Consider the following 15,482-nt stretch of genomic DNA (forward strand, 5'->3'; position numbering starts at 1 on the left):
AGCGTTGAGAGGCAGTATTTTCCACCCAAACGCTACTCTCCACTGCCACGATTTCATCTCGCGCCCTCGGGAAAAAAATATGCCCCGGGGCTCAAGGCGCGCAGACTGAGGGAATAAAATGCCACTTCTGACGGGCTGTCAAACTCCCACATATTTCCAAATGAACTAGAATACATTATAGTGAGATGATGAAGCCAGCGCTTCTTCAATAACGTCATTTGTCGAAACAGTGCATGTCAACAAATTTAACGTTAATATATTGGCTGTGTTCTCGATCTTTCATTTTAAATTACTGATATCTCTCAATAATGAGACATGCATTTGCTCATCTGATATGCAGGCATATCATTATTTACAAATTGAAAAAAATATATCAAAGGTTGAGGGCATCTACTAGTTGAATATTCAAAAACATATGCATGTGTTTCAGTCCATGTAAATTGTCTATAGATAATACAAATCAGACCCAATACTTTTTTCAGATTAATACAGATGCGTTATTCCGGCTGGTATAAAAAAATCCCCCTATAAATCTATTGGTTGTGGTCTCGGCGGCGCCTCTATCCAATGCTTTGCTCATGAGGCTGCAGTTCTATTTGGGAAGTTGGCAGCTCGCGACAAGCTCTTTACTCTCACGCTCGCAGTTCGACTCTGGAATTATGAGCAGAGCTGGTCAAACCTGTACCTTGTTTTGAAATGTATTCCCAGAGAATTGAGACCATGGAGATTGGCATCCGCATCCTCATTGTGTTCCTCGTCTCACAGGTAAGCAGGATCGTTTTATGTGGCAATAGCTCCCTCCCGCATTTGTTCATCAATGATTTATATTCCAGTCTTTAACATGCACTTAACTAACTGCAAGGGGGCAATGTATATTTGCATTGCATAGCCAACGATATTGCATGATTGTCTACATAGATTGAATGAAACATAAATATAAAATAAAATACATTAAGACAATATAATTTCAGAACGGTGAATCGTACAGTAACTTAATAGCACGAAATATATGATTGGGAAGCAGTCGAGGAATAAGACTGCCAATTATTTACATGTAGCATTTGCGGCACCTAGTCGTTTTGGGGAGTGAGTGTCGAGTTTGGCATTAATCTGCAGTGGTCAGACATTCGGTTTAGAGATGCCGTTCATATTTAGCCGTCCAATAAGGACATTGGGGGTAATGTGTGGAGCTATGTGCAAATCACGGCCGAACATTTGTCTCCAGCCACATCTATATTCCGCTCAGCTACAAAGTTGAGCGTTTCTTTGGCTCTGTCTGTGTTCATGTGGGTGAACGAACGGTGTGAGGGGAGGATTCACATGGCAGGCAGCTCTTGAGCTCTCTGAGAGTATAACTGAAGCAGTCAGTGTCTAACTTGAATAATAAGGCCAGGGTGGTATTTGACTCTAGGAATGCAATTTAGATGCATTTTCTTGTATTTATTTCCCCTCTCCGTTTCCCTTTGACAGAAAGCCGCCTCTAATATAGGCTATACTTGCTCAGATAGCTCGCTGCCAATCTTATCTGGCATTCCTTTGGAGAGACTGATAACTTGGAGCAGATGCCTCCTTCAATCACACTTTGCTCTATTTAAGTGCTGAAGGGCAACATAGCTGAATAATGACACAGCAAAATCAGCCGAGTAGGCGACCAATTTTCAAAGCCTTGGTTGTTTGTAGGCTACTGTTGCTTATCATTGCAGAATGAAGTTGCAATGAAAATATGAAACACAGGGACATTTTTACAAAGTGTTCACTCAACAGGTGTTGTCAACTGCCTTGTTTGAGACCTGGATTCCTAGTAGGCAGCATCAAAGGTGACCGCTGTCCGGTGAACACCCAGTTGTCTATCTCCGTCAAAGGGCAAGGTGCAAGCAGTGTTAGGCGCAGAATTAATGGCCGGCATTTCCTCCGAATTTTGACCATCACGATTGGTAGCTTTACTTTTCATATTTATTAGTGTTGATAGATGACATGATTATTATTGTGTGTTGGAGCCCAGATGTTTGTTACTCAACTTTTGCTATGAGTAGCTGCATTCTCAGGCTACCAAACAGACTCCGTTTTGTACTGCTGCTAAACTTGCACCGCATTTATTTCCACTGATGTCTGGCTAAAATGGCAGAAATAAACATACATTGTTAGATTAATAAATAGAGTTAATTGGGTGCTGGGTGTTACATGTAAATGAAGGAGAAATAAAAGTTCATTCCTGCTGCATCTGGAGAGAATGTGTCCCAGACTGTTACTGCCAGAGTTGTCTGGCTCTCTGTTGGCCCAAATGCCAGATCAACACAACTTACATCCACGTTCTTATAGCTGTACCCTATGCCTCTACCATGTCCTGTTATCCCATGTTAATCTGTCTATAACCCACTGAATACAGGACAATATCAGTATATTACTGTACACTCTGTGTGTGATCAAGTGAACCACTGTTATTTATAGCAAGCAGCCCAGGTAGGGCGCCAAGTTTGCCTCCAGAATAAGCTGCTGCTGTGCCCCCCATAAATCCCTGTATTTGAAATGAAACGCTAAGCAGTTGAGAGCCTCAGCGATGATTCAGAATAAGAACACTACAGCCGGGAGGTGCAGGTGCCAATATTTTTCTCTCTCTCTCTGCCTTTCTCCCTGTCTCCTTTTCTCCCTTCCTTTTTTAACTATTTTTCTCTGAAGCAGTCTTGTGGACCTGGAGACTGTTTATTTTATAGACTTATCGAAGTATTTCCTCAAAAGGCTCAGCACAGTGCACTGTGCAGGTGGTTTTAGGGAATGAAAAGGGAAAGATAAAGGGCAAGAAAGTGATGGGCCTCTATTCTGTAAGATGACTGCAATACAGGCAGTAGTTATTTTCTTTTCCGCTAATACCTGGGAGTCAGTCAGCGAGCTCGGCCGGGAAGATAGATTTGTTACTCTGGACGTTTATGGGTCTGTTGGTCAACAGACTGTTAAAGTCCCCTCTAAGCCGCCCTGCAGTGTGAGTGTGACAGGGGGGTGTTGGCAGGGTCCTTTAAGGTCATGGAGTCCAGGGGAATGTTAAAGTGACCGTTCAAGGGGGAATGGGAGAGCGAGCGTTACCTTGGTGCCTGAAAACAGACAGACAAGAGTGCCCACCTCAGTGACCCTCCTCTCCTCTAGCTCACGGCTCACTCCACTGATCCAGCAGTATCAAATAGAAGGGACACAGCCATGGCCACATGTCAACTCCATTTATTGCTGCAGCAGCAGGTGCAGGGACAGGGGACTACACACACACCCCACTGCCTGCCCCTGGCCAGTTAGACAAACACACACACACAAACACACACATAAACACAAAGACACATACGGTCATATCACTGCCAAAATTCAAAATGCACACGAGCAAATTTGATTTGCTGAGAATATAAATCTTAGCCCTACTGAGGCGAGTGCTCAGAGGTAGAAAACATCTCTGTTTTAGTGATCTTATCAAGCTTAGCTAAGCCAAAAAGTGTAAACTCATCCCTCCCTTCCCCACACACACAATTCCTAGCCATGCCCTCAATTAACCCTTTAGCCTACTTTTACATTGAACCTGAAAGTTTGGGAGACGTTTTGGATACAGAGCAGGCTAAACCACATTCCTCCCAACATTCTGTATCTGATGTTTGGTGTTTTGAGGAGCTTTGTATTTCCTAGTGTTAATTATGTCTGGTGAAGGATCACAATAAGCCCAATGAGGGAAGCCAGTCATTAGTGCAGATGGCTATCACATTCTCTCTCTCTCGCTCGCTCTCTCTCGCTCTCTCTCTCTCGCTCTCTCTCTCGCTCTCTCTCTCGCTCTCTCTCGCTCTCTCTCGCTCTCTCTCGCTCTCTCTCTCTCTCTCTCGCTCTCTCGCTCTCTCTCGCTCTCTCTCTCTCCTTGTGAGGGGTGCAGCACTCCACCCAGGGTCAGCCATGGACCTGATGATTCTCCTAATTGCAGATCTCTCACCCCCAGATCTATTTGTGGGACTGGGTTACAGATGAACACTGAAACAGGCTGTTATCACGTCATCAGCCCTGGGCCATGAACACACAGGTCAGGTGGCTTGACCCCAGCATCCTCCTACATGTCACGGATGAGCTGCGTGTCCAGTAGTAATGAGTGATTATGGAGGCATTAGCCGTTGGAGGGTTGAAAGTCTTGCTCCCCAGTGGTGTAATGAAGGGAAGGTATGAAAGGATAGAGCCAACCCTGTGATGTTAGAGACGTTGGAGAGCTCTTAAGAGTTTATTTGGGTGTAGCTGTTATTGATGGCAGCCATACTGGAGTAAAAGCTTCCTGGAAATGATGATGCTGACGGAAATGCACCTGCGTGAATGCACACACACGCACACGCACACGCACGCACGCACACACACACACTCGCACACACACACGCACGCAAGCACACACGCACACACGCACGCACACACGTACACGCACGCACACACGCACGCACGCACACACGTACACACACGCACGCACACACGCACACGCACGCACGCATGCACACACACACACTGTCTTAATGGAAGACTAAGCGAAGCAGGGAGCGAGCAGATCTCCAGTGCTCTCTCCCCTGATGATTGTGGTTCAGCGGTTCACTTTAATGGACTGTAAGGTCTTAACTCTGTTCACGGAGGGTTTGACCTTGTGGGAAAGTGAACCATCCATATCTTCTCTGCCTGGAGCAAAGCAATTTAGCTCTCATGGAATGGAGGGGTAGAGGACTGCAAGGTAGGACTGGAGGGGGATGTTTTCCCGGCCAGGAAACTCTGATAATTAGAGTAAATACTGTATGTGCCCAAACAGAGAGCTCTCCATTTGAATGTATCCAGGTTTAATATCGGCCCGCTGTAGCCTAATTATACAAAATGCCAATGGATATAAATTCAATGAATGTGACAATTGAAAAGGTTTCTGTCATGGGCAAATGAAATAATGGCTTGTTTGTGTGCCTGTGTTAGTGTAGAGAGAGAAAGAGAACCTTGTGAACTGGCAGACAGTGTTTGGCTGTATTTATGTTATGAGCACACACATGCACAATCACACACACACTATCCTAGTGGGCACCAAAATTAACTTCCATAAAAAAAATCCTATTTTCCCTAACCCATAACCCAAACCCTAAACCTAACTCCTAACCCTAAATCTAACTCCTTACCATTACCCCTAACCCTAATTCTAACCCTAACAGTAACCCTAAATCTAACTCCTTACCATTACCCCTAACCCTAATTGTACCCCTAACCCTAATTGTAACCTTAATTGTAATCCTAACCCTAATTGTAACCCTAACCCTAATTGTAACCCTAATTGTAACCCTAATTGTAACCCTAACCCTAATTGTAACCCTAACCCTAATTGTAACCCTAACCCTAATTGTAACCGTAACCCTAAACCTAACCCCTAAGCTTAAAATAGCCTTTGTTCTTGTTTTACTATCCTTGTGGGGACGTTTGGGGATTTTAGGTCCACACAAGGAAAGAAGAACCAACACACACACACACACACACACACACACACACACACACACACACACACACACACACACACACACACACACACACACACACACACACACACACACACACACACACACACACACACGCAGAGTAAAGTGGAGGAGGAGGGGAGATGGCAGTGGGATGGCGTCACCCTGTTTCCACGATGTCTTCATCTCTTCGTCTGTTTGCTGTCATCCTTCCGTCAGGCAGATAATTGCTGGGGAAGAGCTGCAAAGCCCGGGACTCCCAAATCCTCAGTACAAACAGAAACAGCCAGGCAGCCAGAGAGAAAGGGAACCAGTGACTGTCTGAGGCTGAGCATACTGCACTGCTAGCAGGCAGTCTCTGTTTCCATGCCAGACTCTGTCTGTATCACACTCTCTCTCTCTCTCTCCATTCTCTCTCTGCTCCCTCATCCTCTCACATTTAAAACATGTATTCATGAGTACTCACGACTCACACTTTCTCTCTGTTTTTCCTGCCTCCCATTCAAATTCACCAACAACACAGACAGAACACATCCCAGTCAGAGATGCACACAAGCACACATTGTGGCTTTAATTTGTGTCTATGTGTATGACAGAGCACATGCTCATTATAAGGCTGTGTTCCTGTGTCCTCTGTCTGTGATGATTCCATCCCGTTGTATAAGTAAGAGCTGCTGCGTGTGTCTGTGAGGCTGAGACTATAGGAGATGGTAATGATCTATCAGTGTGTAGTAAGGTATTGAGAGAGAGAGCTGGTATGTGAGTGCTGCTGAACCCTGGGCAAGCATCATCTACTCAGCAGGCTCTGTGGGAGCCAGACAAACCAGCCTGCAGAAAGATGAGAAAGACGCTACATGAGGCATGGTAATATGGAGCTGCTTACGGTGCGCTGTATTATACAGTGTACTATCCCCCCTGTATTATACGGTGTACTATCCCCCTGTATTATATAGTGCACTATCCCCCCTGTATTATATGGTGCACTATCCCCCCTGTATTATACAGTGTACTATCCCCCTGTATTATATGGTGTACTATCCCCCTGTATTATATGGTGTACTATCCCCCCTGTATTATACAGTGTACTATCCCCCCTGTATTATATGGTGTACTATCCCCCTGTATTATATGGTGTATATATATATTTTTTATTTATTTTACCTTTATTTAACTACTTCAGTTAAGAACAAATTCTTATTTTCAATGACGGCCCAGGAACAGTTGGTTAACTGCCGTTTTCATGGGCAGAACGACAGCTCGGGGATTTGAACTTGCAATCTTCCGGGTACTAGTCCAACGCTCTAACCACTAGGCTACCCTGCCGCACTAGCCCCACTGTATTAAAAGGGTTGTGAAATACTAATGAGTGGCGTGATGATGACTTTGGTTCTTAACAAGGAGAAGCGCTTCCCTCTGGACGGGGAGGTGTGTGTGGACGCATGGCGGTGGGAATGATGGATGACAGGGGGGAAGATAAGTGGGAGGCAGAGAGAGATCTGCATCTCCCTGATTTATGATGAGTGCTGTGTGTGTGTGTGTGTGTCACACTCCCGCTGATTGCTGCACTTTCACTGGAGCAAACTTTTTACATACTCACCTTTTCACTTCTCTATTCCTCTGCCTCTCTAACTCTGTACCTGTGATTTTATGACTCTGTCCCCAGCCAGTGCGTCTCTGAGGGGCTGAACTCTCTGTGCCATTTCAATGTGGCCTAGCATTACAGCAGTCTCTTGGAACAAGCCAAATGGAACACTTGTTCTGAATGTAGCCCATTATGCCCTTTCCCTGCCACCCTCCCAGCTCAGCGAGAGGGTGGTAACCTGTGGAGACATTAGAGGCCATGGCTCTCTTCAGAGAGAGGTGGTCCTTTTTCACCCCTGTCTCGTGCTCTCCCCCCTGCTCGCTAGTCCGCCTGTTGCCTTTCATCTTCTGTAATCCACATCAGAAGGTGTGAGCAGAATGTCACATCTGGGAGAGAGGGAATCAATCAACCTGCCTCCACCCCGACAACCGCAGTACTTCCCCTGGACTGCAAGATGGCGACATGGAGCCAAATATCCTATTGGGATGGAGACCGGGACAATGCTCTTCAGGTCTGCCTACCTACCCAGCCCCATTGTTTGAAGTGTGTGTTTTCGAAAATGCTTTGCCAAAGCAGATTGGAGATTAAACATGTGAACTTGGCTGTCAGAAGTGAGTTGCCGTTGGACTAGGAATGGACTAGGAAATAGAGCATACAACACACTATATTGGTAAGGAGGTCGCTTGCAGGCAATTAGAATAGCTTTCCCCTTTTATTGCTTTTGATGTCATCGTGTGGTGGAATGAGTGAGCCAGTACTTTAGTCTTCCTTTGACTGGGGGCTGGAAGTTAAATTGATTTAATTTAGATCCAATTAATATCCTCTTTTAAGGGTTTGGTGGTTGTGTAATGCAGTCTGAAATGATGGGTGAAATAGAAGGGATGTTATTGCCAATGATCTTTTCCATACCATAGTCATCATCCACCATATATAGTGGGTATCATAAGTATTCACCCCTCCTAGTATTTTTTTCACATTTATTTGCATTACAAAGTGTGATTAAAATAGATATAATGTGATTTTTTTTGTTATTGATCTATACAAGATACTCCATTATCTCCATGGCTCCCGAATGGTGCAGCGGTCTAAGGCACTGCATCGTAGTGCTAGAGGCATCACTACAGACCCCGGTTTGATCGCGGGCTGTATCACAACTGGCCATGATCGGGAGTCCCATTGGGCGGCACACAATTGGTTCAGCATCGTCCAGGTTAGGGGAAGGTTTGGCCTGGGGTAGGCCGTCATTGTAAATACGTTTTTTAAATAATTTTTTAATAATAATAATGTCATAGTAAAAAGAAAATAATGTATTCTATAAACGTTTACAAATTAATAAAATTAAAGAACTAAAACATAGCCATTGCACAAGTACTCACCCCTTTGTTTAGGCTTAAAAAAGTGGCTTAACAAATCACATAAATTAAATGGACCTATGAAATAATAGGGGTTGACATGATTTTTGAATGACTACCGCTTCCTCTTTCCCCCATGCATACAACATCTGAAAGGTCCCTCAGTTAAGTATTGAATATCAAGCACATATTCAACTACAAATACCAGGGAGCTTTTTGAAAGCCTCATAGTAATTGGTAGCTGGGTAACAATAACAAATCAGACATTCAATATATCTTTAAGCATGGTCAAATTAGCATTATAAATTGGGTGGTTCGAGCCCTGAATGCTGATTGGCTGACAGCCGTGGTATATCAGACCATATACCACAGGTATACGTTGGTAACCAGTTCATAATAGCAATAAGGCACCTGGGTTTGTGGTATATGGCCAATATACCACGGCCAAATCCTCTATCCAAGCACTCCGCGTTGCGTCATGCAAAGCACAGTCCTTAGCCGTGTTATATTGGCCATATACCACACCTCCTTGTACCTTATTGCTTAATTATATTATGCTGTGGATGATGTATTAAACCACCCAGACACATCAAAGATACGGTTGTCCTTCTGAACTGAGCTGCAGGACAGGATGTCACCATAAGGTCATGAGGTCATTGGTGATTTTAAAACAGCTACGGGAACAGCTGTGATTGGAGAAAACTGAGGATGGATCAAAAACATTGTAGTGACTCCACAATAATGACTTAAATGACAGAGTGAAAATAGATTACAAATATACGAATACAAATATTCCAAAACATGCATTTGTAAGCAACCAGTGGAGGAAAAAGTAGCCAATTGTCATACTTGAGTAAAAGTAAAATTCTACTTGAGTAAAAGTTTTAACGTATTTAGTTTTAAATAGATTTAAGTATCAAAAGTAAATGTTATAGCAAAAATATACTTAAGTATCAAAAGTAAAAGTATAAATATTTTCAAATTCCTTATATTAAGCATAATTGTATTTTTTATTTTTATTTACAGAGGGCAAGGGGCACGATCCAACACTCAGACATCATTTACAAATGGAAGCATGTGTTTAGTGTGTGAATTAGACCATTTTCTTGTCCTGTTAATCATTCAAAATGTATTGAGTAATTTTGAGTGTCAGGGAAAATGTATGCAGTACATCATTTTCTTCAGGAATGTAGTGAAGTAAAAGTAAAAGCTGTAAAAAATATAAATAGTAAAAAAAACTTACTGTACTTTTAAATATTTTTACTTAAGTACTTTACACCATTGTAGGCAGCAAGGCACTAAAGTAATACCATTTTTAGCTTAAATGCAAAGCCTTATGTTTGGGGCAAATCCAACACAACACATCACTGAGCAACTGCCTCCTTATTTTCAAGCATGGTGGTGGCTGCATTATGGTATGGGTATCCTTGACATTGGCAAAAACGGGAATTTTTCAGGATGAAAAGAAACTGGATGGAGCAAAGCACAGGCAAAATCCTAGAGGAAAACCTGCTTCAGTCTGCTTCACACCAAACACTGGGAGAGGAGTTCACCTTTCAGCAGGACAATAACCTATAACACAAAGCCAAATTACCAAGAAGATATTCCTGAGTGGCCAAGTTACAGTTTTGACTTAAATCTGCTTGAAAATCTATGGCAAGACTTGAAAATTGCTGTCTAGCCATGAGCCCCAACACCTTGAAAAGAATAATGGACAAATATATTGCACAATACAAGTGTGTAAAAACTCTTATGAGACTTACCCAAGAAGACTCACAGCTGTAACTGCTGCCAAAGATGTATCTAACATTCACTCAGAGGTGTGAATACTATTTTAATCCAGGTATGTTAGTGTTTTATTTTTCATTCATGGTAAAAAATATCTATAATTTCTATTCCACTTTGACATTACAGAGTATGTTGTGTAGATTGTTATACTTTGTTTTGTAACCTGTACAATGTTTGATGTATAGTATCACATCCATCATGTAGCATCTTACTGTAATTACATTCCATCAGACATGAGAAAGGCAAAGAATCCCTTTGAAGATTGTATGACCGTTGACCCTCACTTTGATATGAACATTATGTGATAGTAACAGAATAGGCAATTAGAAACGGGGAGCTGCTGTGCCTATTTTGACACATAAAACCCAGCCCATTTAATTTAGAAGGACATATCTATTTAAAAAGATCCCTCTTGAATGCTGTTCTAAAGAAACCATTTTATGCGACTGAAGTAGAAGAGAAGCTGTGATTGTTGGTGTATAGAAATCTCAAAGCGTGTTAGTTATTAAGCGGCTTTGCATAGCTATTTTAGGGGGACTGGAAGCTATTGTTCTAGTGTTGAGATAAGATTTAAAGGTGTCTGATTGCAGCTCTGTCATGTGTTCAGTCAGGCACTAGTGATCAGGAAACAAATCTATACAGTTACATATTGGTGCATTATTTTTGACTAACTATCATATGGTACCGTTTTGACAATATTGCCACATTGTTTTTGCGCGAGTTGGTTGTACCTGCACCAAACCTCCATTATTTTTCCTTCATATCTTGTTTTGCATCTTTTTTTTAAGTAGGTGGCCAATTTGTTTTCAGCACTATTATTTCCATGACTGATCAAAACTCTATTTTTCTCATGGCTCTTTCTTGTCCTTCTGCAAAAGACACATGGTGAGCATTATGTTTGGATCATGGAATCGCAATAAAATCACAGTATTGAATCGCAATACAAATGTGACTGACCAGCTCGATTTGCTCTTATGTAGCAAAATTGGAAATTGTGTTTTTTTGCATTGGATAAAAGTACAGACTCAGAGCTAGAAAATGGTATATCATGCACTATAGTTGAGGAACAATGGGAAAGTAATTCTGCTTTGAATGTTGTAACCCCACTTTTGAGAAAATGGCACTGGAGAGGTCTTCTTTGTCTACAGCCACTCAGCATCGTTCACACCCTCTTAAGCCTTAGCCCCACACATCTTTTTAAGGATTTTCACGAGGCCATGTGCTAAAGAGAGTGAGTACAGTAGTGTACTAAACAACCAAATATTTAAAGACTAAAGGTTAGTTTATACTATATCTATCGACATGTCTGTAGACAGTTGTCACTATGACATCATGAACTACCTATTGTCGTCCGACATCAAACTTGTTGTTGTCATTATGCAAAAGTATTAACACAAAAACGACAGGCTGCATGACAGCCTGGTGGTCCATAGCATATATATATCCCCCCCCCCCCAATAAACCCATCCATTTAACCTTTTCACACGTACCAACAAACAGGTGTGATCATTCTATAGTGGTCCCTATTGCGTACATTCAAACCTGTGTGATTAGAACACTTGTTTAGAACGGTTATTTAGAATGTCCATTTTCGATTGACGCAACAATTAGCATATGAGCTTTTTTTTCACAGAAACATTTTGCACGAACACAGTCCTTACAAAGTTATGTCCAGAATGTGACCAGTTTATTATAGGATGGAATGATCAGACATTCACAGAAGTAGCTACACCATAACACAATCATCCAAACCGGAAAAATGTAGGCTACATTTGTTCTAGCGCTAACTGAGGAAAGATTGACTTAACACAAGCTGCCATGCTTGTTTTTTTTGCATCAAACAAAGATAATAAGAGGAGACAAGATGAGTTTGGTCTGTTTATAGTATGCATGTCGGTGGGGGTGTGTCGTCTACGAGCATCCACTTCCCTTCATTCACTTTCGGAAGTTTACCCAAATGATGAGTGAACCATTCCTTCACCTCATTATAACATCTTTGGTCTGACAGATTATGTGACACCCAGAATGCATTGTATAATGTCAACAAACATGCCACCATACATAGCTGGCAAATAGCTTAGATCACTATAATCAGTATAACCTTCCAAAAAGTATTTTACACACATCATATGTGTCCATTACAATCTATGGAAAAATCTAAATGCATTATTTGTCAGTAGTACTTGAAAACATGTGAATAAAACTGTAAATACATTATGGTCCATATGTATAATATCTGAAAATGGAGCTAGCTAGACCCTCTTACCCGAATACATGGATGAAAGCTTCTCCCTCTTTGCCACTGATTTCAAAACTCAGTCCTCCAGAAAGTGTAGAGCATCTTTCAAAAAAGTAGTGTTAGAAGGATTACCTACACATACTGAGCAGCTCCTGTTATAGCCAGAAGCGTGCTACATGGCAGACAAATCTGAACTCATCTCTCGGCATGTCCAGCCCATTTTTATTTTAATTTTATATTTTATTTCACCTTTGTTTAACCAGGTAGGCTAGTTGAGAACAAGTTCTCATTTACAACTGCGAGCTGGCCAAGATAAAGCAAAGCAGTGCGACAAAAACAACAACACAGAGTTACACATGGGATAAACAAACATACAGTCAATAACACAATAGAAAAATCTGTATACAGTGTGTGCAAATGAAGTAAGGAGATAAGGCAATAAATAGGCCAATAGTGGCAAATTAATTACAACTTAGCAATTTACACTGGAGTGATATATGTGCAGATGAGGATGTGCAAGTAGAAATACTGGTGTGCAAAACAGCAGAACAACTCAAACAAATACGGGGATGAGGTAGGTAGTTGGTTGGATGGGCTATTTACTGATGGGCTGTGTACAGCTGCAGCGATCGGTAAGCTGCTCTGACAGCTGGTGCTTAAAGTTAGTGAGGGTGAATAAAGTCTCCAAGTTCAGTGATTTTTGCAATTCATTCCAGTCATTGGCAGCAGAAAACTGGAAGGAAAGGCGGCCAAATGAGGTGTTGGCTTTGGGGATGACCATTGAAATATACCTGCTGGGGCTCGTGCTACGGGTGGGTGTTTCTATGGTGACCAGTGAGCTGAGATAAGGCGGAGCTATACCAAGCAAAGACTTATAGATGACCTGGAGCCAGTGGGTTTGGCGACGAATATGTAGCAAGGACCAGCCAACGAGAGCATACAGGTCGCAGTGGTGGGTAGTATATGGGGCTTTGGTGACAAAACGGATGGCACTGTGATAGACTGCATCCAATTTGCTCAGTAGAGTGTTGGAGGCTAATTTGTAAATGACATTGCCAAAGTCAAGGATTGGTAGGATAGTCATTATCTCAGCCAGTCATGGCTTCCTGTCTTTTTCCGTGGCTAAACCAACTAGACTTGTAATTTAACAAATGTATTTATTAATTTAATTTTAAGGTTCCAGAAGGCATTGCTGACCCAAAAAAAATGTTTTGATTATTTTTTGTTTACATTCAAAAGGCTCTCCTGTGAAGTAGTAACGCACGACGTACACCTAGATTCCTGAAATGAGTCACATAGAGAATCAATAGAATCGTGAGGATCACAATTAGGGCTGACCTCAATTAGTCGACTGGTCGATTGTTTGGTCTATAGGCTGTTGGTCAACCAAGATTATTTTTCGTCGAGCAGTACCAGTCAACAGTATGGACACAACTTCTCATTCAAGGGTTTTTAAAATGTATTTTTACTATTTTCTACGTTGTAAAATAATAGTGAAGACATCAAAACTATCATATAACACATATGGAATCATGTCGTAACCCAAAAAGTGTTAAACAAATCCAAATATATTTGAGATTCTTCAAAGTAGCCACCCTTTGCCTTGATGACAGCTTTGCACACTCTTTGTCACACCCTGATCTTTTTCCGACTGTCTTTGTGATTGTCTCCACCCATCTTCCCCATTATCTGTCTGTTCCCCTGCTCTGTTCCCCGCTTCAGCATTAATGTTAATATGTTGTGTTACCCGTATGCTGATGCTGTTCCTGGCTTGTTCCATGTCTGTTCCTCATTAAATGTTCAACTCCCGTGACCTGCTTCTCTTCTCCGGAGTCGGTCCTTACACTCTTGGCATTCTCTCAACCATCTTCACGTGGTAGTCACTTGGAGTGTGAAGGAAAAGCAGCCAACAAATGCTCAGCATATGTGGGAACTCTTTCAAGACTGTTGGAAAAGTATTCCATGTTAAGCTGGTTTAGAGAATGCCAAGAGTGTGCCAAAGCTGTCATTAAGGCAAAGGGTGGCTACTTTAAAGAATGTAAAATCTAAAATCTCGGAGCCTCAAAAATCCTGCTGATTTCCTGGTTGCCGTTTCATCTTGGTTTTGCCTGTAGCTCCCGTTCTAGGGCACCCACAGACAATATCTTTGCAGTTCTGGAAAATTCAGAGTGTTTTCTTTCCAAAGCTATCAATTATATGCATAGTCGAGCATCTTTTTGTGACAAAATATCTTGTTTAAAACGGGAACGTTTTTCATCCAAAAATAAAATTGCGCCCCCAGAGTTTCAAGAGGTTAAACACTCAATTGTGAGGCTAGATACTGTATGAGGGCTGGACATGCAGCTAAATGAAAGTCAGATAAATGAAAAGACGATGTTTGCTGGGGTCTCGGGACTGATGGGGTTAACACTCATTCTCTCAATATGCACACTAGACTACTCACAGAAATGCACACGCACACAGAGCACAGAGCACACACACATGCAAGCACACATATGCATGCTTATTATACATTTACCTTCAACCACATGCCATTATCTGATTTTCACGGCCCCAATCTGTGGGGAGTTTCAGCGAGCAGTCTAGATTTCTCTCTGGAACCAGCGGGCTGGATTTGATTTTCATTAGAATTTCATGTCTTGGCTGTCATATCCTCTCCCCACCCTGCACGCTTTGGTGGACACAATTTTCCGCTGCGGTGGACCCACACACGGTGGACTGGTTAGCTAGAGCCACAACGGGTGGCTGGTTAGCTAAAGCCACACCGGGTGGCTGGTTGTCAGTGTGTTGCACTGTTGAAGGTCTCTCTCGCACTGAGGCACTGTCCGACATCTATCATCAACACCACCCCCTGCTTCTACACACAAAATCAAATACCATTTTATTTGTCACATGCGCCGAATGCAACGTGTCAACCTTACCGTGAAATGTGTGCTTAGGAGTCCTTCCCAACAATGCAGAGTAAACAAATTATAATACAAAGAAAAATAGCATTCGTAAAAAAAAACACACACACACACACACACGCACACGCACACGCA

General features: G+C 42.2%; 1 protein-coding gene across 1 annotated transcript in view; it reads left to right on the plus strand.

Annotated features, from left to right (window-relative positions):
- The first annotated feature begins 603 nt into the window (after nucleotides 1–603).
- LOC135508828 (cadherin-13-like) overlaps nucleotides 604–15,482 on the plus strand; it is a 529,634-nt gene continuing 514,755 nt past the window's right edge. The window contains exon 1 of the mRNA XM_064929038.1: nucleotides 604–765. Coding sequence (XP_064785110.1) covers nucleotides 697–765 — 69 coding nt within the window. The 5' untranslated portion in view covers nucleotides 604–696. The remainder of the gene's footprint in view (nucleotides 766–15,482) is intronic.

The sequence above is a fragment of the Oncorhynchus masou genome, chromosome 22 (genome assembly GCF_036934945.1).
Source record: "Oncorhynchus masou masou isolate Uvic2021 chromosome 22, UVic_Omas_1.1, whole genome shotgun sequence".
Taxonomy (NCBI): Eukaryota; Metazoa; Chordata; class Actinopteri; order Salmoniformes; family Salmonidae; genus Oncorhynchus; species Oncorhynchus masou.